The sequence below is a fragment of the Paralichthys olivaceus genome, chromosome 17, assembly GCF_024713975.1.
Source record: "Paralichthys olivaceus isolate ysfri-2021 chromosome 17, ASM2471397v2, whole genome shotgun sequence".
In the NCBI taxonomy this organism is placed as follows: domain Eukaryota; kingdom Metazoa; phylum Chordata; class Actinopteri; order Pleuronectiformes; family Paralichthyidae; genus Paralichthys; species Paralichthys olivaceus.
This window is the reverse complement of record NC_091109.1, coordinates 4,276,409-4,303,134: the sequence shown is the minus strand read 5'-3', so window position 1 is coordinate 4,303,134 and position 26,726 is coordinate 4,276,409. Positions and strand designations below refer to the sequence as shown.

At 43.1% G+C, this 26,726-nt stretch overlaps 1 protein-coding gene across 3 annotated transcripts in view; it reads left to right on the top strand.

Moving 5' to 3' along the window:
* The window catches only part of flt1 (fms related receptor tyrosine kinase 1), a 28,237-nt gene continuing 1,511 nt past the window's right edge, over window positions 1–26,726 (top strand). For all 3 annotated transcript variants that reach the window (XM_069512701.1, XM_069512700.1, XM_069512699.1), the window contains exons 1-27: window positions 1–572; window positions 2,790–2,886; window positions 3,710–3,915; window positions 5,368–5,492; window positions 7,893–8,058; window positions 8,152–8,288; window positions 9,131–9,302; window positions 9,446–9,563; window positions 9,808–9,977; window positions 10,096–10,243; window positions 16,122–16,245; window positions 17,143–17,251; window positions 18,969–19,277; window positions 21,273–21,419; window positions 21,499–21,630; window positions 22,590–22,696; window positions 23,218–23,353; window positions 23,806–23,910; window positions 24,276–24,389; window positions 24,500–24,588; window positions 24,937–25,036; window positions 25,144–25,241; window positions 25,327–25,449; window positions 25,534–25,645; window positions 26,143–26,242; window positions 26,387–26,492; window positions 26,598–26,695. In XM_069512701.1, the coding sequence (XP_069368802.1) occupies window positions 515–572; window positions 2,790–2,886; window positions 3,710–3,915; window positions 5,368–5,492; window positions 7,893–8,058; window positions 8,152–8,288; window positions 9,131–9,302; window positions 9,446–9,563; window positions 9,808–9,977; window positions 10,096–10,243; window positions 16,122–16,245; window positions 17,143–17,251; window positions 18,969–19,277; window positions 21,273–21,419; window positions 21,499–21,630; window positions 22,590–22,696; window positions 23,218–23,353; window positions 23,806–23,910; window positions 24,276–24,389; window positions 24,500–24,588; window positions 24,937–25,036; window positions 25,144–25,241; window positions 25,327–25,449; window positions 25,534–25,645; window positions 26,143–26,242; window positions 26,387–26,492; window positions 26,598–26,695 (3,506 nt within the window). In that variant the 5' untranslated portion in view covers window positions 1–514. The remainder of the gene's footprint in view (window positions 573–2,789; window positions 2,887–3,709; window positions 3,916–5,367; window positions 5,493–7,892; window positions 8,059–8,151; window positions 8,289–9,130; window positions 9,303–9,445; window positions 9,564–9,807; window positions 9,978–10,095; window positions 10,244–16,121; window positions 16,246–17,142; window positions 17,252–18,968; window positions 19,278–21,272; window positions 21,420–21,498; window positions 21,631–22,589; window positions 22,697–23,217; window positions 23,354–23,805; window positions 23,911–24,275; window positions 24,390–24,499; window positions 24,589–24,936; window positions 25,037–25,143; window positions 25,242–25,326; window positions 25,450–25,533; window positions 25,646–26,142; window positions 26,243–26,386; window positions 26,493–26,597; window positions 26,696–26,726) is intronic.

The window sequence follows — 26,726 nt, the reverse complement described above, 5'->3', positions numbered from 1 at the left end:
TTTAAGCACAGACTTGCTGTGTGCGCATCCTCTGTGACATTTGGTGCATATCTCATTAACTATTTTCAGAGAGCTTCCTGCATAGAAAACCTTCCTCACAAATTGTCTAAAGAGCTTATTTGGGTCCTACGGTAACACCTCACTGGTCTGTTGGTTGTTCACTGGGGGGGAGCTAAATGGGGACCGCTGTTACGCGCCATGGGTGTGTCAGTGGACGTCGCGGAAGTCCGCTATCCGGTGGCCGCACTGTGGGAACTGTATAAATCTGCGCCGCTATCCCACTAACCGATGGGAAAAAGTTGCATTGGATACAGGCGCGGTGTCCTTTTGCGTGAGCTCACGCAGCTGTCCTCAGGAAACCAACCACCACCTCCACTCAGCGACCATCAGTGCCGAGCGCAGCAGCCGAGCGCGCTGTGCCCTCTGTAGTCTGCTCTTTGGGGAGGAAAAAAAAACAGCAGGAATAAGAACTTGTCATATTTTATATTTGAAAACTGCGTCGGAGTGAGTAGACATGATGAACATCATTCTCTTCTGTCTGCTTTGTGGATTGTATGGCGTTTTGGCAAAAGGTGAGTAACAGGTTTGATCTGTTTCTGCTCTTGGCGCACAGGACACCTGCTGCTGAGATTAGAGCTCATGTTCACACAGATTTAAAAAGGTCTGTTGGGATTTAAAGTTCTCAGTGAGTTTAAACCTAAGAGGAAACTATAGGCTTTTTGCAACTTAGAGAAAAAAAGGCACTTACGCACAACTTCGATAATATTGGCAATAAACAAAAGGGCGCTTTGGGTGTTTTTACGCACGTTTTTTAATAGACTAATATCCATCATCGCGACACTTTCGTCTTTGGGACAAAACAAGAGACGCAGAAATCCCGTATCTTGTTATAGCCATCTGTTGTTTTCGCTCATAAACCGGTCAGATAAGTCGTCGGTGCCCTCCTGTGTCTGACGCTCTTCATGTAAACCTTTTGGCACCGAGTGCAGAGAGGGAGATAAGCGGTATCCTGCAGGACACTTGTTTGGATAACGCGGACCTCTTTGACCGGGGTCCTTGTGCGCTTGGCCACGGTTGAATGGACGCACGCAGGGCGTTGTTTCCTGAGACTGATGAGTTTGTCAAATGGAAGTTCTGATAGAAGTGATCGAGGGGTCACGACCAACTGAGGGAAAATATCCAGTGAGCAGGAACCAGGGTTAATATGTGTTTATAAAGCGGTCGGCAGGTTGTCTTTGTGCGCACAGATCCGTGTTGTGTTATTGGTCATTTGTTGCCAGGAGCTTTTGTTGCAGCAAAAGTATTAATTTACTTCATATGTGTAACCCAAAACAATTTTTTGCTTTCAATATCTGTAACTAAAGATGATCAAATCTAAAAGAGTGGTGTCAGTTAACAATGGCAGCTTAACCTTTTTCATACTATTTAAGTATATTTTGCAATTTTCCAACAAAACATGAAAGCAACTGTCTCCTGTAGTTGTGGAAAAAAAGCTGTTTTATTCAATATATCTGTTTACTAATGATCTTGTCCAAGTAATACCTCGATTTTTAGGATGCACTAATTTCAAACTTGAAAAAGAAGAATAGTCAATGTATAGTATGATAAGACTGATAATTATTATAGTTCTAATGCAACGTTTTCGCATGTAAATTCACATTAATATTCACTCACATACATCTTAATGTCTTTGTCAAAGATCTTCACATTTCTGAACTGAAGGACTGAACTCTCACTACTGTCTAGGGGACATAGCGGAAATGTACTTGATTATTTTGAAATTGGCTTTTTATCTACTTCACAGCTTGTTGAAAAAGGCCTGGAGGAGATCCCTCACTTCCCTTACCACCCTGGTGTGTGTGTGTGTGTGTGTGTGTGTGTGTGTGTGTGGGGGTGTGTGTGTGTGTGTGTGTTGCCCACTTGCACACTGTCAAATCCAAGGAAACCGTATAGGAAGTGCTAGTAGTGTGAGTAATGCTAGATCTGCTCAATGGCTCGTCCACTGGGAACAATGATGCTGACAGTGAATGGGAATAATGGACTTTAGTGATAAACTCACTAAGTGATTGAACTCCTCACAGAGCAGAGGGATGGTTGTGTTTTGAGCAGGGCTTGTAAACTTTATAATGAGCGGTCAGAGTGAAGGACGGATTTCCCTGAATGATGTTTCCGCTGTTGTTTAGAGGAAGGAAGGGCGGACGGACAGCCATCTTTATCTCTCATTAATAAACCCTCAGCGATGGAGCGGAGAAATGCCTTTTGCTCGGTAAACAAGAGGGACACTGCTTACGCATTTCCACACGAGCTGTCAAGTGGCCCGAGCGAGGGTCACAGACACTGTGGCCTGGGTGGAGGACGTGCTGCAGCACCTGAACTCACTGAGGCTCTTCAGTCAGTCAAAAGTTGGGTTTAGTTTGTAGTTGACAGAGTTTACAGGAACTGTCCAAATTGTTTATCAGCTGGAAAGTATTTTGTCCTCCAGGATTTCCTCAGAAATGTGTCTAATGTTGAGCTGCACTGATTTAGATTTGGATTAAACCTGTTGAATTGCTGCCAGTTAAAAAGATGCAACAAACATAATTCTACTCCTTCACCATATATACATATATTCTGTCCAAGACCCTGAATTATAACCTGACGTTGACCTCTGACCTGTCAGGACTCACAAGTTCTACATGTGTGTTTAAAAACCCTTGTTTCATAATTACTATTAAAAAACCTGATTCAACACATTCGCATTTGATTTTGCTTGCTTTTTTGAATTCTCTTCTTTTCTTCTGTGTCTGCAGATACAGAACAAAAAGGGAAATACAACATCCCCAACCTGGATGTGAAAACTCCTCAGCTGATCCAAGACACCAACCAAACACTTCAGCTCAGCTGTAGGTGAGTTTCAGGTAGATGGACGTGGGCACCAGAAAGTTCTCAGTGTAAGATGGATAAATTGATGTATTGATCCCAAACTGATGCAACCATCATCACAACAGATATAAAATAACATATGAAACTTTCAGCCTCTTAAGATTTACAGAGTAAATGTTTCATCACCGAGACTCATTGCAACCAAACCTAAGTTTTCTGTTCAGTTTATCCTTTTCGGTCACAATGCAAACATTTGCAAATCTTAAGAGTTTTATATCATTGATAATGTCCGGAATTATCAGTCACGTTTTAGCATTTTTCCAACGGTTTTGCTTCTTTTAGTCTTGTGATTCAGTTCGTCTCAGTTTTTCCATTTAAAATGTTTCTTTTACAATTATCATATTTCAGGTCAGTTGAGTTTTTTACTCCACCTTAACTAGATACTGATCGTATTTTATCCAGAACTCTTTTGACTCCTACGACGGGACATCACAAATTCAAAAGAAACCAAAACATAGGAGATACATTTTTCTTTTAAAGGCCATTATGAGGCCTCTTAGTGAAATGAAATTCTCTGGGACACATTATGTTGAATCTTCATTCCTCCATCCTCCTGCTTTGATAATGCATTTTATTTATGGGCACCTTTCAAGACAATGACAATGAAAACAATACACAATAAAAGTCTAATAGAAGTATGAATCTCAAATCAAAAATCATAAAAACCTTCAGCCTTCATATGATAAAACGAACATGAGATAAAGGGATGACGTTCCTCTGGTGTGAGCTGAATGTTATTGTATGTTAAGTGTAATTGCAATCCATTCCTTGTGTGCCTGCGGACCAGGGGTCGCTGGGAGCTGACCTGGGCGTTCCCATCAGGTGTGAGCAGAGACCAGGTGAGAGTGGAGGCTTCTCGCTGTGGGAGGACAGGTCAGCATCACTGCAGCCTCCTGACGCTCAGCCGCAGCCGGCCTCAGGACACGGGCCTGTTCCGCTGCAGATATCGGCAACGACCTCAAAAACAGGCCTCCGTTTATGTATATGTCACAGGTAAGACAATACTGCAATCTTTTCTGTCTCTCTCTGTAGCCGTCTCTCACTCGGTCTCACTCCTTCACCCGGTCATGCTTATTGTTTACATCCCCAGGTTAAACAGGACGTGGTGGGTGCTAAATTCAGACCAATGCCAGAGAGACAATTATATCTAAACACTGTTTGTCCCAACAACACATCCTTCTAGATGACTCTGGCACAGTTTCACTCCCCTCCTCCCTCCCCTGCCTCTCTTTTCTCAGCCTCCCTCTTGTCTATATTTAAATCCTTTTTTACTTTCATTTACGTGCTACCTCCAGGCCAGGAATAGCCCAGCTGCTGAAAGGCTCAGGCCCGGGCAGAGTTTCCCAGGGCATCAGCCTTATCTGCTCGGCTCAGCCTTGCTTGAAGCATCCTGTGCTTGGGGGAGGAGGGGAAGGGTTTGAAGGGAGGGGGATGTCGCTGTGTCTCTACAAGGTGGCGACGAGGAGGTATGTGGATGTGTGTGTGTGTGTGTGTGAGGAGTTGAGAGGGATAGGATGAAGGCCAGGGGCTCAGAGGTATCCAGGGGCAGAGGAGGCACAATGTCTGCCCCGCCAGCTCCTCCCTGTCCTGGACGATGACGCTGGTCAGACTGGGCTGCGCGGGGCGTGGAGCGGTGGGCCGATGGCCAGGGTCACAGGGCACTCTACTGTTTGGCCAACAGGACCCTCGGGGGCCATCAATCGCTCAGGTCGCCATGTCCATTAAGCGTCAGACTTGGCCTGCAGCTCTTGGTCAGACGTTGCCTCCCTCCCAGAGTCCTCGATTAAGAATCAAAGCAAGAGAAGGAAGCCCTCAGTCCACTAGTCCTTGGGGTACTTTTGTTCAAATGTTCAGAGATTTGCTTTCCTTGAATAACACCCTACGGTAACAAACAATACAACGAGCAACACCCACACCTTTTCAATGGCACAGGACTGTTAGCTGGGAGGAGAACGCACAGAGAAGCCGTTTGATTGCCTCTAAACAATCTGTGTGTTTATTGTTGACTACAGGCAGTCATCTGCTGAATGGGTATTCAATAAAGGGGTGTGGAGGTCGGTGTGTGTGTTCGGGAGTGTGTGTCTGTTTGTTTTTGTTTGTTGCCGAGATTGATACTTGCAAGTGTGTGTGTTTGTTTGTGTTTGTGCATCGAAGCAGCTGATTGTTTTCTTTCCTCTGTGTGTGTGGATGAGAAAAACATATTTTCTCACTCAGTCAAGGAGGTCATATAGCTAGTGATGGTGTGGTCTGATCTTTTTTTGACCTGGGTTTCGTCTCTCAGGCCTCATACAGACTGTCTAAACTAATTGATGAAAGTTATTTGACCTTTACAGCCTAAGAGGAAAACCTCCAAACATGTTTCAGTGCTGACAAAACTTTAATGCATTGATTATCATCTTTTCATCTGCACCATATGTGTCCCTGACCGCAGTGTTTGGGTTTCAGACAGCCAGCAGCCATTTGTGGAGCAGCCGGGTTTGAGCCCAGATGTGTTGTACCTGATGGAGAAGCAGCCGCTGGTCGTCCCCTGTCGGGTCACACACCCCAATGTCACCACCACACTGGTCAAGGTCAGTGCAAAAACAATATGGATGACAGTGACAGTTTGTGTGTCTGTTGCATTATTTCTTACATGTATCTGCACAATCACCTCACACACATTCTCTGCACATTCCAGTTTGTTCCATGGGGGGGCTCACCAATTGCACACAATGCTCCGCCCCGTATTTCTCCCTCTCCTGATCCATTGCCACATTGTTCTTATCTTGGCAGCCATTGCACTGTGGCGTGTGTGTCCGTTTGTTTGCGTCCGTCTGCGGATATGTGTGAAAGTGTGTGCGGATATGTTTGTGAGTGCTGGTGCTTGAGTGCTGAGTGAGGGGGAGAGCAGACAGAGTCACTAAGTGCAAAGAGGATCATGTAGAGTGCTTGTTGAATGCATGTGTGTTTGAATGCACATGTTAATATGTCAGTGTATAGGTCTTTAGGTCAATGTGGTTCACAAGTTGAAATGCATCTCGTCTGTTTGTTCACATCGTCGATGAAACGGTCAAAGTTCTTTCTTCACAAGGGTTTTCCCATCAAGTGGTGCCCACAGCAGCTCTGCTTTCTTGTCTGGAGGGAAGACGCAGAGTCTGCAGTGCCCTGTTGGCCCACAGCCAGGAGCACTTCCCATCTCATCTCTTGTAGTAAGAATCGTGACTGCCAGCTTCCTCTGACTGATGCTTTAAACAGCTGCTGTGCCTGGTGGAGGAAGCAAAGGCAGCTACTGTTGGCCCCTGACAAATCAAAGTACCATCTGTTCCCCTCAATCATAATATAACGGCTTGTTCGTCACTGTAGGAAGCTTATTGTGGTGTAACTACAATGGAGTAGCTGTCAAACATGCAGAGGGCTCTGGAGCAGACAATCCAATTAAGTTTTAATATCCCAGATCCTACATTTCCCATCATGAAATCCATGTCTGCCTCAGCCTATAGTTTGTATCCCAATATTAGTTTAAATAGTCAGAGGATCACCAGTTATTACAAATCATCCATAGGGGTACGTGAATATGTGTTAAGTTTCATGTCAAACCATCAAATAGCTGCGAGAAATTTCACCAACCACAAACACCATTGTCATCATGGTGTTACAGAGGAAAAAGTTTGATAAGGGAACATCAGACTCTGAGTAAAATTTTTTGGCAACCTATTTCATATCTATTTTGCCATCCACAGAGCAACGCTGCTAATATTACTGAAAACCAAGAGGACAACTGCAATAAGAGGAAACATGTAGGAACTTGAAATTTTATTGAATTAGAATTCAGGAAGTGTAAAACTGTGTTCTTGTCTTGCTTCCATCTCCTTGCAACTTCTGGAAATGTTCTCCTCTAAAAATAGCCTCCCTCCTCCGCCCTCACCTCCCACTCCCTCCTCCAACCTGTGCTGGCCGCTCTGAACCAGGAATTCACTCGTTGTCACTGTCTCTGGAGTGTTTTTTTCCTGGAAGGATTTTTTCACTTTGCTTGGATCTTTAACATGACCCCCTCTCAGCGGGAACAATACCCAGGAGGCTCTGCTCTCTTGCTCTATAGCTGTGAAAGTGAGCAGCAGGTCCCGGACGATGGGGTCGACCTGGGGTTCCATTCAAAATGTCCATATCCTGGAGTAACAGGATGCGAAGAGAGTCAAGTTTGTCATATCCTGAGCCCCCCCTGACTCGTTCTCCACCAGCTCCACCTTTGAGGATGGGGCAGAGAGGGCACTGAGGGCGCCACCAGCGTCTTCTTTGCAGGAGTGTGGGTGGAGGAACTCAGAGGAGTTGCCACGGTCTGGGAGGGGGGTGGATATCGGACAATTCACACTGGGGATGCAGGAGGGGGAGGGAGGGCTCTACCTGTTCCCTTGAGAGTGGGTGGGTACGCTTCCACTGTGTCACATTTCCTTGACGCTGTCTCCAAGAAAACAACAAAGTTACGAGGATCCGTGTTAAGGTTGCCAAGAAAGCACATTATAAAACCAAAAGTGTGAGAACGTAATCGGCTTCTTCTGGAAACTTCTTTAACTCAAGTTTCTGTATTTTGATTGTTTGTCAGGGAACAGCCATTTCATTTTGGAACCGATCCGGATAAGGGGTGGATCCAGGAATCTTTTCTTGTGAATACTATCAAAAATATTTTCTTTGACTTCCCAGGAAATAGTTCATGGATTTTGATTTTAAAAAATCTGGCACATTTTTGACATTTTATTTTCAACCATCTTGACTCGTCTCTAAGGGCTTGTAAGTTTGGTATTGTTATAATCAGACAAACACAAAATACAAAAATAGCGATGGACTCAAAGTACTTATACAAGACAGAGGGTTGCATTCCATAACATTTGCAGAAGCAAGACTCAGTTTTAAGGATTTGAGACTAAGATATGACATTTAGTTTCTTCTTTGAGTCAAACAGCAGTGAAATACTTGATGATCTTTTCCTCCCACAGTTTCCCAACCAGAGTCTGAGACCTGACCAGAGGAACATCATCTGGAACAGCAAGCAGGGCTTCACCATCCGAAGTCCCACCCTCTACTACACCGGCCTCTTCTTCTGCCAGACCGTCATCGATGGCGTCACATACAAGTCACATAAATTCTTTGTGCACAGACCAGGTCCGCATGCAGTCTGCAGCAGTACCTAGCATGTAAATCACAAACTGATGTATATATGCATCTCCTTTATGTTTTGCTCTCTCTTCCCCACAGTGAGTAACATCATGGAAGTGTATCTGAACAGCAGCGGACCTGTGAAGGCTCTGAGGGGAAGGAGCCTGGTGTTAAACTGCACAGCCACAGGGGAGTTGAACACCAGAGTCAACATCACCTGGGACTTTCCCGGAAAGGTCAGAGCTGCACTAAAGTCTGTAGAGACCAGGTGCTTGTCGAATACTGACAAAGTGCATTTGGGAAACAACAGAGCCACAATTAGTCTCTAGACTTTACTTCATTTGCATTTAATCAGGAAAAGTATTCCTTTGTAAGTATATCTGCGCTCAACTTTAAATGGAGTTTCGAATGTGAGTTGTACTGGGGTTTCCTTTGTCCTTTGTTGGATGTGACTCCCCATTAAATTTCAATCGCTTCACTTCAATGAAATATTAGTTCTACGCCACTTTCTGTTGGGTATTCATTACTTGTAACCAATGATTGTATTATTACTTAATAAATTATGTATTTATACCCTCACTGGAGTCAAATACTTGTGGATATGTGGACAGTGATCATTGCAAGGAAAGAGCCTTGTACTTTCTAATAGACTGTTTACTGAGTCAGTAATATTTATGGTCTGTGGGTTTCTCACATTCACTCGTCAAGTCTTGAGTTGTAAATTGAAATAAGTAGTTATTGAATAGATTTATTCGATTTTTCAAAATATATTTGTTTGTTTGCCTTTTTGGGGGCATTTACACAACATATGTCTGTGACTGTGATCCAATGTCACATAATCCGCAAGTTGACCTCATTAATGCCCCATTACTTATCTGTGTAAGATAAGAGAATATTTATACAGAAACATTCCAGTCTTAAATAGATATTGCTCCTGTAATTTCAATTTTGATGTCACATTCAGTCAAATGATGTAACTGGTTTTAAAATTCCAACTCTTCTGCTTGTTTTTAAAAAATTAATGACAAAAACTCGCAGGTGAACTTTCGGCATTAATTCTGTTCCTCTCAACCCTCAGAGTAACAACGCCGGCTCCTTTACCAAGAGGCTCCTGAAACACAGAACACACATGTTGTTCTACAGTATCTTGACCATTCCCAAACTCCAGCGGTCAGACCGAGGCCTCTACACATGTCGAGTCACGAGCGGGGAAAAGACCAAACAACAAAAGGTCACTGTTACTGTCTATGGTGAGTCTTTCTGTCTTAAAACTCCCCAACACAGAAGTTTTTCAACCACAGATATACTCATATACTCATTAATCAAGTTTTCATTCTGAGGCTCTCAGGCTCTCAGACAATTGAATCTGACATTAATGCTTCCCTAACTTTAGATCGTCCGTTCATCCGTCTGAAGCCCAGACATGGATCTGTGATGGAGGCTCAAGCTGGACAGAAATCTTACAGGATCTCTCCCAAACTAAAAGCGTTTCCTGCCCCTGAAGTCATCTGGTAAGACGTCACATTGATCCTCACATCAGAGACTCGTATCTGTGAATCATCGCTTTGTGAGTTGTGAGTTTAGAATTTCCTCTTTAATGGGCCACTGCACCAAACTTAGTATTATTATTCCAATATGGTCTCTCCCTTAAAACTCTGCTTTATGTTGACAGTCACACAGAGGTTGGCTTTAAAACAAGTGTTCTTCACTTTCCAATCCAAACGTTTGCTCAGGAGTCTATTTTTTTTCTGACAGGCTGAAGGATGACACGGTGGCGGCAGAGCAATGCTCCCGATACCACATGGACGGGAATTCCCTGGTGATCCGGGACGTTGCAGAGGAGGATGCTGGGAAGTATACCATCCTGGTACGAATCCAGGAGCACGGCCTCTACCAGAATCTCACGCTCACACTTGTTGTCAACGGTGAGGAACGAGAAATACATATCCACTTTGAGCACAAACTGACACTCCGCTCAGTGACTGAACTCTGCTCTTGTATCTGAATGAATGTGTGTGTGTGTTTGGGCTTCTTGTTTGACAGTGAGTCCTCAGATAGGGGAGAAAGCGGTGTCGTTGCAGGACCCGGGGTCTGTGCCACGGGGGAGCAGACAAGCGCTGCACTGCACGTCCCACGGAGTCCCTCCTCCACACGTCCAGTGGCTCTGGCATCCCTGTCCGTCCAAAGGCCTGTAAGTAGCACAGAGGAAACTGAAGAATGTAGCATAGTTTGTACTTTAAGACATGAGCAGGAAACCAAGGGACCTTAGAGGTTACCAGCTGGAATTACAGTAAGCTTTAGTATTGAATAAAATGTATGCCTTCCTTTGAAAATAGCTCTATCATAGAGGCTTTGGCCATTCGTCATGTTATAAAGTGAAAATAAAATGTGTCAACACGCACAACAGGCACAATGTAGATAATAGAAACATACAGTAAACAGTTATACTGAGTTATTTGCTTTATTTGTTGGAGATGTTACGCAACATTTTGAATCAAACAAATTAAACGGCAAAAACAGCAAAAGTATGAAATTGAAAAAAAGACTTTTAGTCAGATTATTAGTTGATGTTTATTTGAACTGCAAAATCTAAAAATAATAACACAATAATAATACAAAAATATACAGTGCAGTAAATTATTGTTTGTTTTATGTTATTTAGTGTTGATGGTGTGTGTGTGTGTGTGTGTGTGTGTGTGTGTGTGTGTGTGTGTGTGTGTGTGTGTGTGTGTGTGTGTGTGTGTGTGTGTGTGTGTGTGTGTGTGTGATTTTTGAAAAACGAGACATGTTATGTCTATATCAGCGTGTGTTCAGACAGCGTTTCCTTCTTGTAACCAGAACAGATGCCTTTGGGGGCCTTTCATGTGCGGGAATGTGTGAAAATGTGTGTGAGAATATTTGTGCGCATTTGTGCACCCAACTACTTGTGTGTGTTTCATCATGTCTGTGTTTGTGTGTTTGCTTGCTTGTTCAACTCTTTCCCCATATGTTTGTTCTCTTACTATCCATGTCTCCTTTTCCATATGTTTGTTTAAGTGAATACAAATGTGTGGCCTGCGTGTGTGTGTGTGTGTGTACATTCACAGGCATAGTACACAGTGTATCTCAGACTTGAAAGGGAAGAGAAAAAACACACTTCAATTGAAGCCAGTTCCGTGCTCACAGTCACGATTTGTTGGTTTCCAAATCAAACACTATGATTTAATGAATTTCCTGTGCAGGACGCAGGGTGAGAGGACTGTTTATTATTGTGATTGCACACTGCATCCTGTGATGCTTTTCTTATATCACAGACACACACACACGCACACACACACACACGCACACACACACACACGCACACACACACACACACACACACACACACACTATGTATATATAAAGTTCTCATGAGAAATGGCCCAACCCTGTGATGCAGAGGGACAGTCATTTAGTTAACTGTCTCTCACACACTCAAACACACACACACACACACACACACACTTGGCAGAAGCATTGATTGAGTTGTTCTTGGATGTCACACACTTATTGTGTAGCTTATGACCAAGTCAGAGAGGTTAAGCATTACCTGAGAGAACCACAGCAGCCGCCTACACTCTATCCCCCCTCTGAGACACACTGACATCATCGGTGTACTTGACCCGTGACCCCGGCACTCTTACATGGCGCCATGCCGAGGTGCCGCCACTCTGGGTTTCATCTGTCCGTCTCTGCCAAATACCAAATATATACATAATGTATATGCTCTTGACCAGCTGGCACCGAACCAATACATGTTTGTTATCCACAATATTCATTCTGCAGAAAGTTGCTGAGTTACACCCAATTCATGATCTGTTATTTTAATAGATTTCATATTTTGGTAAAAAAGGGTGTAGAAAACAATAAACATAAAATAAGTATAGATATAGATTACTGGTTAATCACCATTTACTTTAAGTCCATGTATTTAGCATTCAGAAGTAGCCCATAGACATTTAATTAATGGTTTATAACACGTGCATGTAATGATATATTATTTAACAATAATTAACTGTTCCTGCGGGCACCCATAAGTGGAATCTGTTGTTAAGACAACTTCAAAATGTCCTTAACGCTTTGTAAAACCACATTGAAGTGTGTTATAAACCGTTTATTTAGTGTTGATATGAATTCTAAATATGAGGACTTAAAGTAAAGTCTTGCCTGACAGACTTATGGTTCTTCCTAAAGCTCTGTTCTGGTTCTGCTTCAGTGTTTTGAGTGTGTTTCTTTAGACTAGTTTTTTTGGCTGGATCCTCACTGGGCCCTTGTTCTTTGCAGCCCGGCTGCACCACAAGCCTGACGCCGCGCCGGAGGAGGCCCAGGATCCGTGGACCAGGCCGGGCCCGGCTGACAGGGGGCCTCACGCCTGGGTCCCGGGTCCACTCCTGGGTCTGGCCCTGGGAACCGCAGCGCTCTTATCTGGCCCAGGCAGGAGGCGCACTGGGCTTCCTGTGCGAAAATCAGAGCGCTTTTCCTCTCGTTGTTTGGCTTCCTCTCCGATGTGAGACGCTTCCCAGCAGCGTGATTGTCCCTTCGTCTTCAAACGTGGCACAGTCCGCTTCCTCAAGAGCTTGATCTATTCTTGAGAGCCCCCCATTACAACCCCCACCCCCAACTTCGCTGCCCCCACACATACCTCTCCCTACCCCTTCCCTCACCACCTCTGCCCTCCGCCCCATCCCAGCATCCTCTACCTTTACAGAAGAGCAACTCCCCATCGCCTCCTGCCCTGGAGCCCACACCCTCCACAAACTCATCAGTGCTTCTGCACGGCAGCCGGAACGCTCAGTGACATAACCAGTGATCCTAAGTGATGATCCTGTGTTTGCCAAACTGTTGTGAAAAGTGAGGAAAGTGACCTGGACCACTGCTGAGCAGTGACAACCAGGACACACAGGAAACATGGAAGAATATAAGTCACATCACTGAGGATTTAAGGACCCCCGCTTTACTGATTATTTATTTATTTCCTCCATTCTGCCAGTCTCACTCCCCCCCTCGCACCCAGCCATCCTGTAGTTGTTTATGCTTTTTATTTTTTACATTTCACAGACATTTTGAGCCAGAAGAAGTGCAATTCCATCCATCCACCAGCCACATTTCTGGAGCTGCTTTGCTTTGTTTTTTGTGTCCTAGAGTGGTACTATAATGGGTGCATGAACCGTGCCTGTCTCAAGCCCCCGATATGATTCTGACATCCACAAAAGCTGTGAGTTTCTGTTCCGATTTTTAGCCACCGGTAGAGGGTCGAATGTGCTCACCATGGACGGGCGAAACAAGAGAGAGGACAAGATTTGTGTTGTTCACTATGGGATGCCTACAGTTCTCTATTAAAAGACTGAAGGTCAGCAGACGCCTACCATGTAGGAAGTCTCCACGGACCAGAGACTATGACCGCCCTCTGTCATGTTGTGTCATAATGTGTTGTCCAGTGTCGAAAATGTCTTGTGTGCCAAACGACGTCAGTATAACAGCCCTGTTGTCTTTGTATTGAAAGTTAAGTAAAATCTAAATGTACTGTATGTGTGATACTACAAGCCATGTTAAGAGAGTGAGTGGTTAGTGTTTTAGTTCACTTCTGTGTGTGTGCGTCTATGTGTGCGTGTGGTCTATGTGTGCATGCGTGAATGTGTGTGTCCCCCATTTTACGGGTGTCTCCCAATGTGATCCATTCCTTGTATACAGATGTTCTATGAGTAATATATGAATCTAATATTTAATAATTTTATACAACTAACTTACATATGACGAAATGACAATATTTGCCAACTTGTATGAATCTGTTAAGATGTATTGAAGTGTTATATCAGTTGTTTGTGTTTTTGCATTAAACTTTGCTTATATTTGTGTATTGGTTTTTACAGCTCTGTGGTTATTTTGGGGCAGAGAGCGAGACACAGGGACAGTACACAGGAGTATTTTAGGCAGGGCAGGAAGAAAAAGGCAGGAGATGACCACCACTGATACACAACTGGGAACAGTTCATTCATTTTTCAAGCAGCTGCTCACCCTGTTGGCAGGCACACACTGTGTGAATGTGGCTGTGTGCATGTGTACGTGTTCATTTTCTGTGTCTAACCACGTTTACCGCTCCACACATCCATGTCACTAATCAAATTTGTGTATGTGGGTGTCACTTTGATTGAGAAAGCTTTTTGTGGGAGGCATGGGAGTGTTAGCTGGTGTATACAAGTGTGTGTGTTTGTGTGTGGGTGTATGCATGCATGGGATTTAAAAGAAAATGAGACATGATTTGTGCATTCCTGTGAGTATGAGTGCGTCAGACTCCAAAGTGTCATGCACAGGGTGGGTCGCACATTATCTAGATTCCAAGAGGAAGGGCAATCAAGCAGCAGAGAGGAACCAACCTCAGGGAGGTGCTCAGGATGACGGCGAGGATACAGACAGAGACAGAGAGACAGGGACGGAGAGAGGCAGAGTTTGAGACACAGAGACTCAGAGAGGGGCAGTGACACATCCATAAACACACAGAGCATCAAGGAACTCTGTGGAAATGACAGTTGACACTGAGGAACATGGTTCATGTCTTATAATAAAACTGCATTCTTCTTACTATGACATCTGTCTCCATTATTCTAACAGATAGATAGATAGATAGATAGATAGATAAAGATCACATTATATAAATATTATGCTACCCAATGTTATATATCATATTATTTCATTGGCACTCTTGCATAGAACAGACTTGAATTCATTAGTTTTAAGTTTGAGCCTAAAATGACTGAACTTTCCTCGTTCGTAATGTTCCAGTGCCTGATAGGAGTATAGTGGTTTCTATTTCCAAGAGCAGGTGAAGTTTAAAATAACTGAGGTTAGGGTCGCAGTCTGAGCAGCCTCTCATTCAAACAACTTCATTGTCAAAACTGTGCTGACCTCGGTCCTGCATCACACCCACAGACAGACAAACAGAAAGTGAAAATGAAAATGTTCTAACTAGGTTGTGTAACATATTTTACAATGATAGGTGATTCAAACAATGGAGGATAATTTGCTTGGTATTGTTATTGTTAAGTTTCGGTTCCTGCTTTTCTTTAAACTGCTGAATCACAGCTGCAAATGGACGTGACTTAAAGTGAGAGGAAATACTATGAAATCTTTTTTATTTTCAATATTAATAAAAATATATCCTCAATGCCCTATATAATGGTTTATTGACAGTAAAATGCCCTGAAATATAATTTATTTTTGCTGTCATGCAATTTCACTCATGAGAATCAATCAACAGTTTATTTTACTCACAGATTTTATTTTGCACAAAATAGATGTTCCTACTTTTTACAGCACTCAACACATTTATCATTTATCTTCCATTACTTTTCTATGACATTACATTTATCATGCCACAGTAGAGGAGTCAATAAATTGAATCAGATACATATCCTAACTTCCCTTTATGACTGTGTGATAGTTATCAATGAGGTTAGAATAAGATATTTATCATAATATTAAGCTTCTTTAATGCACCTTTCTCTCCATGAGATCAAGCATAGGGACGCTCCCAAGCTCCTGCTCAACTTCTGTTTTTCATCCTAATGAATGCAAATAACCACAAAGTGTCTCGTATAAGCTCCAGTTCCCACAGCTCCACTTGTGTGTAATCTATTGATTTAGACTTGTGAGAGTCATTGACAGTGACAGGAACTCTAGTCCTGGAAATGTGGGATGATTTGTTAAGAATGGAAGGAAGCTGATCCACAGGATGACGGAACCACCTCTGCATCCTCCATAGGTGAACAATCCAGCATTACATAGCACTCTCAAAGATCCGCTATTGTCAGGCTGCAGGACAGAGAAAGAGGATGTGATGCTATTGATAAAAATGGTTTGGTGATGATGATGCTTATGTGAATGACGGTGAAGATCACATCAAGCACCAGATCAAGGTGTTTCCCTGGTGTTCAGGTCTTCCTCCTGCCGAGCACAGCTGAGGAACACACACACACACACACACACACACACACACACACTTTGAGACTTATATCAACACAGCTGAATCCCTGTCCCTCTCCTCCTCCTTCAAGGTGCGTGTGTCCGCCGTCCTCCTCGCTATGGCGCCCTGTGACAGAGGATCTCCCCACCATGTCCACACACAACCGCATCCTGAGTGTTACTCACAGACAGGAAGTGCTTCGGGGGAAGAAAAGGGTAGGTGGAAAACACTGAAACACGCACTCTGACAGAGGAGCCAGGATTGGAGCCAGATGTATAAAACTCAATGTTGCAATAACATCATAAATAAGAGCCGAAGATATAAAGAGTTCATGTGATTAGTTGCAGATATTAGTGGATTTTTGTATCATTATTCATTATCATTATCATAAATATTTAAATATTGTATCTGATATATAAAACTATAAATGCAGCACTGCAGATGTATTCCTCCGCCACCCAGTGCAGTTTCCATGAGGTCTACGTTACCTTTGATCTTTTATCACTGAGATCTAATCAGTTAGTCTTTGTGACAACTGAGCAAAATTTGAAGAAATTCCCATACAGGCAGACTTCACGTTCAAGAGGCCAAAAACATGTTTGTGACCATCGTGACTTTTTGTTCTTTGACTTTCAACCTCGATCAGTCTCCTGATTGAGACCAAATTTGAAGAAATTCTCTTCAGGCGTTCTCAAGATAGGATAAAACATGGATAACAGTCAAGTGTGGGCGACTACAAGCAATGAAAGACAGGCAAGAGCGTCTCACTCTCTGCTCTCTCTTTCTCTCTCCTTCTATGGTAACCGATCCACACACAAACACAAACACACACAATATTACTTATCGACAGTTTGCATGTCAAGCTGCCCACTGGGATGGATGTGGGCAGGAGGTCTGGCTCAGAAACCCCCTATTGTCTGCTGAGTGGGCCATTGGAAAATATGACTCCTGCCATCAGAGGCAGAGGTAACAAGCCTAATGTATGTGTGTGCGTGTCCATAAGTTTGTGTGTGTGTGTGTGTGTGTGCGTGCGTGCGTGTGTGTGCGTGTGTTCATGTGTGTGCGTGTGCTCAGTGTCGGTTTGCTCAGGAGGATGTTTGTGCTCTCTATAGACAGTGGGAGTCCTGACTGTGGCAGAGGCCTTTGTGTCTGGAGTGTATCGCTGCGTTGCCTCCAACTCTGCAGGCACAGACCAGATGGACGTCCACTTCTACATCACAGGTGATCCCAAAATACAGAATTAAACATATCGCCAAAAATATGGTACTCATGGGTGTTTCTTTGGTGACATTTGGGAGTTCCTCTTTTTCAATGCTTACAAATTTCAAAGAAAAGTCATTTTTTCCATCACCAGGCCTCCCCTTCCTCCTTTTTACTCCTCAGTCACTTGTCATATAAAAAGACTAGTTTCAATCATGTGCTTAGTTTTGTCACTTTCCTGGAAATTAAACAAGGCCACCAGATGTTTCATGTGTTAAATTGTATTTTTGGATATTTATCCAGAATAATGAGTGAAATCATGAAATAGTCATTCTGTTGTTGCAATATGAAGATGACTGTTTAAGTTTCACTCACTGAAAAATAGGGAATCAATTCTGAAGTATGACATGAATAATTATGATAGTTCATTACACCATCAGTTCATCATTCAACTTGTGATTTGCTTTCATATCTCCTCATGCACTCCCTCACACACTCTCACAATGGGATATTACTAATTTATTAAAAGAAAAGCTGTTTCCATCATTGTCAAGAGAATGTGATAGATGTGTTTCAATGCCACAAGCAGTAAAAGGGACACAGGGCTTGTGCAGTAGATGATGTTTTGTCTCAGAATGACTACATGTGTATGTCAGACAAGAAAAAGTGAGAGAAGGAGAAAAGGTAAAGGAAATGTGATGTGTGAGCTTGCAAACGAATAAATGAAGAATGTAATTCTGTGTTAAGGTCGTTTCACTGTAATGAAGACAGGGGGCGCAGTGCCAGAGACTTAAAAGGGACAGTTCAGTGAATGTGTGATGTGTGCACATTTACAGACCTCAGAGCTCAAACTGGAGCGACAGGACAGCAGACCGCTTCCGTTACTGTCGCACATTACAGGGTTATATGACATTGTTAATTTTCTATTGAACAAATCATTGTGGGTCCTGTTTTGGTATTTAAAATAAACAGTTATGAACATTAAAGTTGTTTTTGGATAAAGGTTTTAGCCATTTTATGATGAAAGTTATGAAATTGTGTTCAGACTGGATATTGAAAACAGTCTTCTGTTACGTGACACATCACAGAAACAAACCAGTCCCATGATGAGTGTGGAAGTTGAAGGTGTAACACACATGTTGATATAGGTTAAATACTTGGCAGAACAAAGTGGCGTACGTGCATTGTGTACACACTGTATCTTGCAGTTTATGTGGTGTTAGATTTGTAACCAAGCCTACAACAGGTTTAAGGTGTTTTTGTGTGCAAGAGTGTGTATGTGTCCATGCACGAAGCTGCCCTGAGCTGCTAGTGTGTGAGCGAAACAGGAAGCTGGGGCTCTTATCGTTCCACTTCCCCGTGCAGTGCACTTCCTTGGACTGGCAGGTCCACTTTATTTCGGGAGGCCTTGGGGTGTTCGGGAAAGATAAACACTATCTGCCATCAGGAAACTCTTGAGCCGTTTCCACGGGAAGTTTCAAATGGCTAAAGTAAATAAAAAGCCTTTTCACTGTATTCCACTTGCTGCTTTTACCGACAATGGCCATTCAACATTGTCATCAAAGGTTACAAAAAATTGAGTTTGGTGGAATCGGCTCTTAACGTATGTGTTCCAAGCACCAGGCAGGATCCTGATGTGTCAAGAAACTGAAGAGACTGGTTCATCACAGAGGAGATCAGGAGGTCTATATTCTGTTTTCCTACCTTCCATCAATCCACCTCTTCTGTTTCTCCTCAGATGTCCCAGGAGGCTTCAGTGTAAACCAGCGGGAGGAACCAAGGGAGGGCGGCGACCTCCATCTTACCTGCGCAGCCAATAAGTACCTGTACACAGCGTTGTCATGGCAACAAGTGAATGACACAAAGGACGTCCAATCCCGCAGCCCTGCCCCGAGAATTCAGCAGCTCACATCAGGGGACTTCTCCAACGCCCTGATCCTGTTGCTAAGCAACCTAACAGCTGGAGACTCTGGAGCCTACAGGTGCTCGGCCCGCCACCTCCTCACCGGACAGGAAACACATCTGGACACACAGGTGGCGGTCATGAGTGAGTAATGTTCTTCATCCTCATCCTCAACATATATAATCTGATAATCAGGGTTAAACTTTGGACTGAGAAGAGCTTGTTCAAAATTATCTTTGGTTTTCAAGTTTGAATTCTCTCCTCATCTTAAATTTAAGGATCTGATTTTGTACTGATTCAATTTTACCAACCTGGCTTGGCATGAATCTTTTGGAAGTGAGCAGGTTGAACAAAGTTGTTTTGAATATTCGATATCAACGCACAAATCAATGATCGTTTCCCAAGCTAAACTCGTCCCATTCTCTGCGTAAACTTGCAGCTTCTTCATGTTTTCTGTGCACATGCATTGTGTCGCACACACATAAATATAAATACATACATGCAAACAAACAAACACGCTCTCACAGAGGCCTCGCTGCTTGGGAATTGGGTCCCCTCAGCTTCCTGGGGCCCCACCCTGCCTTTGCTCTTGCGCTCCAGCTCAGCACCTCTTTCACGTGGGAATGAGCTCTTGTCTGGAGGAAGAGCACACAATGGCACTTCCCACAATGCCACATTTACAGGCCCCTACACAAGGCCGGAGGAACAATCAGCCAATCAGACACTGTCAGGCCCCAGCCCCCGCGGACAATCATCAATTGTTGTCCAGGAGGAAGATAGGGGAAACAACAATCAGTCGCCTTGGTTAAGTGACTTCTCTTCATGTCCTTTACTGCTACTCTCTGTACAATCAGGCCCCAGCACAACAACTTCCTCCCCCAGGACCCCACAAGGGAGTTACTAGAGAGACAAGGTGACCAGAGAGAGACAAGTGGGGGAACTTGAACGAAAAAGGGGGAAGAAAGGAGGAAAAATATTAAAACATGGGGTCGGAGAACTGCAGGGAACGAGGAACCATCCGATTGAATTATCGTGCATGAGACCTGTGGTGTAATTATAGTGCATGAGACCTGTGGTGTAATTATAGTGCATGAGACCTGTGGTGTAATTATAGTGCATGAGACTGGAATCATTGTGTGCACTCAGTGTTCACATGATGAAATACATTATTGTTGTCGCTTTTTTTTGTGTCAAGCTGACTCACAGGTTGAACCCAAGGCCACTCTTCTACTCTCTAGTGTCACTACGAGCACACAATCATTGTGCAGGAGTGGCACCACTCCAAAAAGGTGTGGGAAAAAATAGCTGTGATTTTATTTCATCGGAAATCTCCTGCAGTCTATAAATAACCATGAGTGTACGAGACAAAATCTTAGTTTATCTACTTTAAATCTTTCACTCAAGTAAAAGTGAAAGTACTACACAAAATATATTCTGTTATAAGTAAAGTCCTCCATTCAAAGATGTACTCGAGTTTATATGAGTAGCAAAATGTTATTAAAGGCTATAATGTACATTTTTATATTAGCAAAGGTTCATGACTGTTTTGTAATGTGATGAGGTTTCAGGCTTCTGATAATGACCCACTTTCCGATTCTGCTTTTAATCATTGCTTTTATTTTCCAGATGTTTTCTGCTTTGGTTTTACTCTTATCTCCATTTTTGGACTCTAGCAGGAGCTGTTTAATAGGAACAGCCATAAAAAGACTGGATTCCAGTGTATCATATCAATATATGACTTTTGTAATGTGCATACATTTGTGTTTAAATAGCATTTAAACGTTGGAAATAGTTAAAGTGGTTCAATGAATAATTTTAGCTACTATTGTGTCCTTAATGTTTTTAATGCGTCGCAGTTAAAGTTTATTAAACATCTATAATGTAAGAAACTGTCTCTCAAAATGTAGTTTAAGTCAAAAGTGTAATATGTCCTTGTGATATATTACACAAAATATAAATATTTATCAGTCAGTACTTATTTACACTGCTTGAGTAAAGATAAGGTTACATTAACCCTCTGGTATCTGCAATCAAGCCTGAAGGATCAAATCATGTGTGTCTTGCATGGACTCTTCAATATTAAAGTGTTATAAATGAAATAACTATCCACTCATGGTGTGTTTGTGTGTGTCCCTTCAGTTCTGGAGCCTCCGGAGCTGCGTAACAATTTGACAGACTGTACGGTCAATGTCAGCAGCTCAGTGACTCTCAGATGTCCATCTCACGGTGTCCCAGCCCCGACCGTCACATGGTACAAAGACAAACACGCTCTGTCACAAGGATCAGGTAATAAAAAGACAGTGAACATATTAATTATCGCTGTAATCTGGTGTATTAAAGATTTTTTTATGCCACAATCTTAAAGGTATCATGATATCACCAGAGGACGGGACCCTCCACATTGACAGAATCACGGTGGAGGACCAGGGGCTGTACACGTGCCAGGCCACCAATGAGAGGGGGTCTGCAGAAAGCTCTGCCCACATATGGGTCAACAGTAAGTGTCTGACCTCAAGTTTCTCGGCTTTTGATCAGCTGTGTTTTAACATGATGGGAGAACCTCCCTGTGTGGGTATGTCTGTCAGTCCATTGTTCTCAGCTCTGTAAATAGATGTGCATGTTTATGTCTGGTCCACACATTGTACTGTATATTACACTGTTGTGCATGCATGTAGTATTTATACACTGAGGTGTATCAGACTTATTAATAGACTATGATGCATTGCATAATGATACATGTTTTTCAAAATTACACAAACAATGATCAAAGTGTTTCCTTATTTAATTCTAATGGGACGTACTAGACACACACACACACACACACACACACACACACACACACACACACACACACACACACACACACACACACGTCCGGTGGTGGTAGAGGCGTGTGGTTCAGAAGTGGTGGATGTGCTTCCCAGTCTGGTTTTGGAGAAATGTGTGTGTGTGTGTTGTTATTTTCTGATCAGTCAGGAAGGAGACTGTCTCCCGTTTTTATTTCCTGCGGACGGGCCCTTCATCTCTGAGAGGCTCCGCTCTGCGCTGGGCATTTCTACATCTTCTCTTCAAGATTAATTTGGGATTTGAGGAGGAGGAGGATGGATGGTCTTGTTTTGGGATCATGGTGCGATAGTGAAAACGCAGTGCCCCCATTTGGAAGCACAGAGAAAACTTAAAACCCGCAGGCACATGAGTGATATTACGATACAGTAAAATATTTTTTTAATGAGGTGGTTTGTTGTGATTTCTGTCGCTGATTTTGTTCCATTTGATTTCAAAACTGTTATGGAATAAATGTTGATGGGAAAAGGAAATAAAAACAAAATTCAAACCCTCAACAGTCAAAATCAAGTCAGTGAAGATAAATGTTAAATAAAATGTGCAAAAACAAGACATAACCAACTTATCCCAGCTCAACTTGTGTTCATCAGCAACTTGTGTGTTTTTGTGCAGGTGCCTCAGAAAGCTCAGTTTTGGAGATTCCCACTCTCACCTGTACGTGTGTGGTGGCCACTTTCCTCTGGCTTTTGCTCACACTCCTTATACGGAAACTCAAACAGGTGAGAGCAAACAAGAACCAGTTGTTTTCTGTAAATGTGTTATGATAATGTCATTAATGATTCGACTGCTGGAAGATACAAGATCAACATTCCGCTCTGACATCGTGCTTCCTCCTCTCATCTCTTTTTTTCTCTTGAGTAATAGCTCCTTGACCACGTTGTTGTTGAGAGGATACGTGTGGTTACCAAGGTTACACAGTGTATTTATATATCAAGTACAACTTGCACAATTTATGGTTGTACAGAATAATACAACTTTAAGTAATTTAGTCACTTCCATGTTGTATACACATCAACACATTATCTTTCAACATTAGATGAGATTTCATGTTTGTAATCTGGCACAATAACTCTTAAACGTTGGGATTTACCTCAAGCACCTGAATGCACCGATGATGTATTTTCAGTGTGAATGTCACAGATATCTTTAAATCACTGAGGTGTTATACATTTCTCATCATAACATTTGTTTTGACATCTGTTCATCTTTTTATTTATTCTATGAAATAATCTCTCTAAAGCCCAACGCCTCAAACACCAAGCCCGAGTACCTGTCAATCATCCTGGACACAGGAGAAGGACCCATCCAGGAGCAGTGTGAGCGACTGCAGTACGACCCCAAACAATGGGAGTTCCCTCGGGAGCGGCTCAAATTAGGTGTGTCTCTTTTCTGTACAAATAAAATGCAGACGCTGACAACACCGACGTGATCGGCTTGTTATATATAGGAAGGATTTTAGGAAATTTAATGGAAACGATGGGAGAGAAGGGAGGTTTTTAAGATCACATGACAGATAACAGGACTTTCTCAGAGGTCTTATCAGATTATTATTGGGAGTGACTCCCATTCCATTAATCAGACTATGTGTTGTCTGTGGTGAGCTAATCAACTGTGTGTGTGTGTGTAAACTGTTGACTGAACTTAATCAGCTCTTACTATCATCAGGGTGGGATTCAGTTAGATTGACTGTGGATATGAGTTTACAGTCTTCTCTTATCAGCAGCTTGAGCAGTGTTGCTCAATTAGACACAAACGCACACCTCCCTTTCCCCTGCCGCTCTCACCTTCTCTCTCTCTCTCTCTCTCTCTCTCTCTCTCTCACACACAGGGAAACCTCTGGGCCGTGGAGCCTTTGGAAAGGTGATGCAGGCCTCTGCGTTTGGTATCGACAGTGCCACCAGCTGCAGGACTGTGGCTGTGAAGATGCTCAAAGGTACAAGATAAGGATGAATCAATCAGGTTTTATTTCTATGGCTCATATTCACAATTTGCCACAGAGCACGTCAACAAAATAACAATATTTACAACACTGACGAGAAAAGACTGTTGAGGATAAATGGAGAGGTGTTCATGTCCATGTTCTCTCATGTGTTGTGCTTCCTTGCTGTAAACACAAATTACCCTTTAGAGAAAAATAAAGTTCAAAGTTGAGACTTTAAAGAAAGAGTCACACTTCACTGGCTCTCGATTGCTGTTATTATAATAAGGAGCCAGTGAAGCGTGACTCTGAAATCTAAATCACAACCTTGAACAAGAACATGTGTGCCACTTATTTTTGTTCTGTTTATTGTCCACTAGAGGGCGCTACAGCCAGTGAGCACAAAGCTCTGATGACTGAACTGAAGATCCTGAACCACATTGGACATCATCTGAATGTGGTCAACCTGCTGGGAGCCTGCACCAAACCAGGAGGTGTGTGTGTGTCTGTCTGTCTGTCTGAAAATCTCAATGAGAGAGTCAGTGTTTCATTCTCTTACACGAGTCGCACCTCTAATGCATGTTCTTGTTTTCTTTGTGAGCAGGACCGCTGATGGTCATTGTGGAATACTGTCGCTATGGAAACCTCTCCACCTTCCTGAAGAGCAAGCGAGATGTGTTTGTGCAGGACCAGGTGAGCTCCACAGCTCCTGCAGTCGTTCCTCTGACACACTTAAAGATGGCGTCGTGATGGCCTTGTTTCTCACATTACAGCTTCTTCTCTCACTTGCAACAACCACACCTTGTTGTGCTGCACATAATTACAAAAACATACTGTCACACTTCTGCAATGGGTTTTAGGTTTGGAGATCTTATCTCGTTTACTTCCGTATTTTATTAACAGGTTTAGAGGTTGCAGAAAAACAGTGGTGTCAAAGAAACAAACTTCCCCCTGACACCAGTCAACACATTTCTCAAAACTGCCACTCAACACATTGATGTATTCATAAGGTTTGACTGGGATCATTTCTCTCGATATTAGTTCTCCGGGGAACAAGATGGAGGGCTGAGGGGTGATTGTGACGGACAGAGCAGCGTCAGGGCAGAGTTTGATCACAGGGAAAACAAAGAAAATAACCCCGGTAAGACAAGCACCTCACATCGGAAAACATTTTCCGATATATTTTCCATTTAAAAATGTTTTCAGCTTTTTTTATTTCTATGCCTGTGTCTGCTGTCTTTCTTCTAGATCCCAAATCTGCATCCAACGCGTCATTATTCCTGGAGGATCTCATCTCCTTCAGCTTCCAGGTGGCACGGGGGATGGAGTATCTGGCCTCTCGCAAGGTCTGACTCTTTTCTGAGTGTGTGTCCACATGCATCTGTTTGTTTACTAAAGTTCAAACCGGTGTTCACTTTGTGCCTACATCAGTGTATTCACAGAGACCTGGCAGCCAGGAACATTCTGCTCTCTGACAATAAAGTGGTGAAGATCTGTGACTTCGGTCTGGCCAGAGACATCTACAAAGACCCCGACTACGTCCGCAAGGGAGACGTGAGTGCACAAGTCTGACTTTTAATATTTCCTCACAAGATTGATGTTGTGTGACCCTGCTCCTGGGCTCTGATTGGCTGACAGGCCCGCCTCCCCCTGAAGTGGATGTCTCCTGAGTCCATCTTCGACAAGGTGTTCACCACCCAGAGTGACGTGTGGGCCTTCGGCATACTGCTGTGGGAGATCTTCTCTTTGGGTAGGAGTCACCACCCATTTGTCCTCAAACATAGACTGGACATAAAGATGGACGACATGACATCCCCCCAAAGTGAAGGCAAAGTGTGGCTGGCTGTGGTACAGGTTATAGACCCCACCTCCTCCATGTAAATGGTTGGGATATGAACCAAAATAAAAAGTCAAAGCACAGGTCAAAATGATTTTGCTCAAATATGGTTTCTGTCATTTTAGGTAGTTCTTATCATACTGACGTTTGTTCAAGTGTCAATTTTTCCAATAAGTTTGGATTTAATTACTTATTCTCATCGTCCATCTTTATATACATTCAATCTTTATACAACATTTACCGCAACAACTCACATTATAAATACAAAACCACTTTAAAAGTGTTTTTGAGGCTTCTATTTTACATTTTTTAATGATTTGTGAGGTTTTTTGTCAACTCTTGTTTCTTTTGTCATGTGTGGTTGAGCGTGTTCACATATTGATGAACTGACGTGTGTGTTTGTCCGACAGGAGCTTCCCCGTACCCCGGTCTTTACATAGATGAGGAGTTCTGCCACAGGCTGAAGGATGGGACAAGGATGCGAGCGCCAGAGTACAGCACACCAGAGATGTGGGTTGAAATATATTTTTCAAAAATATTATATATGTTATATGAAATCAGCCAGGAAGAAAAGAAGTGACGAGATGTGTGTGTGTGTGTGTGTGTGTGTGTGTGTGTGTGTGTGTGTGTGTGTGTGTGTGTGTACATGTACAGTTACGGCACAATGCTGGCATGTTGGGAGGCCTGTCCTTCAGACCGACCTACCTTCACTGACCTGTCGGAGACGCTGGGAGACCTGTTACAAGCAAGAGTTCAGCAGGTTAGCCCTCGAGATCATGATTTATTTCTTGTCAAATTCTAGATAAGGTGTATAAAAAGAAGTTCTCACAAAGTATAGGGACCTAAAGTTGCATCTTTTCAACAGGATGGTAAAGATTATATTCCTCTGGGATCGTTCATGGCTGGAGACACAAGTCGCAGTGAGACGTGGATGGAGAAGCCTCTAGCAGTCACAAACCTGAGGTAAGGACGTGAGGCAATGAAAGAAATGATT